The 2500-nt window shown below is 40.2% G+C and overlaps 1 protein-coding gene across 6 annotated transcripts in view; it reads left to right on the top strand.

Annotated features, from left to right (window-relative positions):
• The window catches only part of LOC143121487 (lipopolysaccharide-induced tumor necrosis factor-alpha factor homolog), a 12887-nt gene that overhangs the window by 1272 nt on the left and 9115 nt on the right, over nucleotides 1–2500 (top strand). Inside the window, exon 2 of one of the 6 annotated variants that reach the window (XM_076281892.1) lies at nucleotides 2165–2269. The exons of 1 other annotated variant lie outside the window; for it this stretch is intronic. Coding sequence is in view for 3 of the 5 variants with exons in the window: in XM_076281901.1 (XP_076138016.1) it covers nucleotides 2130–2289 (160 nt within the window). In the remaining 2 variants the exon portion in view is untranslated. 4 more of the 6 variants (XM_076281867.1, XM_076281901.1, XM_076281859.1 and 1 more) reach the window with 4 other exon arrangements.

The raw sequence follows: 2500 nt of genomic DNA, 5'->3' as shown, positions 1-2500 counted from the left end.
GAGAACGTCTAAGGGTAGGATGATTTCTGCATGACATGTAATTCCCATTTCCTCTTGAAGCCGAAATAAATCTGAGAATGTTTATCGGACATGCTTGTTTTTTACTGCAGGTAGGCTACGTTAATCCTATCAATAGCAGAACGTAGGTAAAATAATGTTACCGTTAGCATGGTTGAGTGATGGAGGCCAATTTGATTATTGATGTATTTGTAGAAAACCATAAATGCGTTTATAAGCTACCAAGCAAATCGATAACAGCACTAATTGTATCTTTCGACTGTCATCTCATTTGCTTATGACCATAACCTAGGCTACTAACAGGAGCTAAGTGAGTTAGCCACAACACGTTCGCTACGTGATGGTTTTTTAATGGAAAATATATAGGCTACCTGAAAGATAACCTGTCTATGATCCCGTGATGATCTACAATCTCCATTTAAACCAGATGTTTTAGAGCGCACGTTGAGATGTATTCAGGGCAGGGCTGTACCTACACATATTTGTTGCACGTGCTACAAAAATCATTCTTTGCGATGAATGATTTAGTACCAACGTTACAAGGGTCAGATACAGTTTTGCCTATGGCTATTCCGTGAGACTGAGGCGCTTTTTGTTTGTTCGAAGTGCGTGTTTAGGGTGTGAGAGGGGAGTCGATGTGCTTTGATTCCAGCTTGGTAGTTGTAGTCTATGCGATTAAAAAACACGTGTGTGTGAAGTATCCAAACAATGATAACGCTTTCATTATGGCTGCTTTAGCCACAGACCTTGAGCTACTGTACAGTGGGTTGGGTTCCGTTTAGAAGTGTCCACTTCATTCGCCCTTTCCGTGATTCACAGCTACGTGAAATGTATTACTACTGATATGCAAAACTATTAACTTTTTCGCCAAGAGGTGGCAGCTTGATACTGTAAGGTGTAAGCCATTGGTTCCAACGGAGATTTTATTTGGGTCGCCAGCATAGCCTAGCGACAATTTGTGTTGTGTAATAGGCCTAGCATAGGGCCTACCTTATATAGCTTATAGTTTGTTAACAGTCACGGTTTTGTCATAACTCCCTCTATGCATTTTTGCATTTAGAATAGCTCTAAAACCGGGGGGCGAACACGTCGCAGGGGGGGCGCCAGTGCGTGGATATCTCAATCGCAAAATTAAACAATATTTCTATCGGGCGCCTACCATGGACTAGGCTGGGTGAAAATCAAAAGATTGCGTCAAAAGATTGAGCTTAACCATTGACCTCATGGTTGCAAAATGCAAGGGAACATGAATCAGCATATTATTTGCACAAACAATAACGGAGAGTAGCTCTTCAACTTTGCCCGTTAAAATGTGTATGAACAGTCTCGCAACGCATTTCATGAAGGCCCTTTGGACATGTCAGTTATTTGCACCACTGGGAAAAACGGCATTTTGTTTTAGACTACTGGTATTTCATTTGTGCATTGACAATAAAGCTGAATATCATTTGAACTAGATGACTAAACTTATGCATATGTAGAAGAAGAAACATTCACAAAAATCCATGACATGACCTCTCTTCTTGATAGCTGTTGAAAACTGCATGGAACTGACAGGGATTGTTTTGTTTAATAATAAATAAATAAATACATTATGCTGCTACCTTCTGCTTTTCCCAAATACAATGTAGCCTACAGGTGTACCTTTCATCAGTCCAGTTGCAATGGATGGACTGTGATGAACTGCCCTACTTGTGATTGTTTAGAGATTTTAAAGGTTTTATAACAATGTTACAGATTTTTTGGCCCAGAAACAAATCTATTCACCTTTGCAGCGCCAGTAGGCTACTTTGTGTGCGGAATGTGTGCAAACACACATTTCAAACAAGCATACACAAAAGTTTCAAGAGTGAGGAATGGAGTAGAAGATGGAGACAAATTCATTAATATGATTTATTTTCGCGGAATGGATGTGCAGGACTGAGCGGCGGTCATATTTTGTACCGCTACGCGGTACATCTAGTTGATATAATCTTAATAATGACCTTGTAAGCCTTGATCTCTACATACTAATTAGTAGTAAGTACCAAAATAGAATATGCATAACCTACTTGTATACTGTCTGAATAAATCCCAAATAGTAGGAGAACAGTTGTAGAATAAGCAAGTGTATGGCTCAACCTCATTGCTGCATTTCACTGCCCAGGTTGCTGTGTGAAATAGCACTTAATAACTGGGAGATTGGCTCCCATTCTAAAGTGGAAACTGGTTCCTTGGTAGCAAGCACATTATCATCAGTAATACCTCTGCAGTATGTACTTATGAAGGAGAGTGAGTTTTATTTGCACACACACACACACACACACACACACACACACACACACACACACGTATATTTACACAAGGTCCTGGAGGAGATGAAGGAGAGTGAGTTTTATTTGCACACACACACACACACACACACACACGTATATTTACACAAGGTCCTGGAGGAGATGAAGGAGAGTGAGTTTTATTTGCACACACACACACACACACACAC

Source organism: Alosa pseudoharengus, unplaced genomic scaffold (genome assembly GCF_046254945.1).
Source record: "Alosa pseudoharengus isolate Yale_2024_CS ecotype anadromous, Long Island Sound unplaced genomic scaffold, YU_APseudo_1.1 YU_APseudo_1.1_scf_1, whole genome shotgun sequence".
Lineage (NCBI taxonomy): Eukaryota > Metazoa > Chordata > Actinopteri > Clupeiformes > Clupeidae > Alosa > Alosa pseudoharengus.
This window is presented reverse-complemented; position numbering and strand designations above follow the sequence as displayed.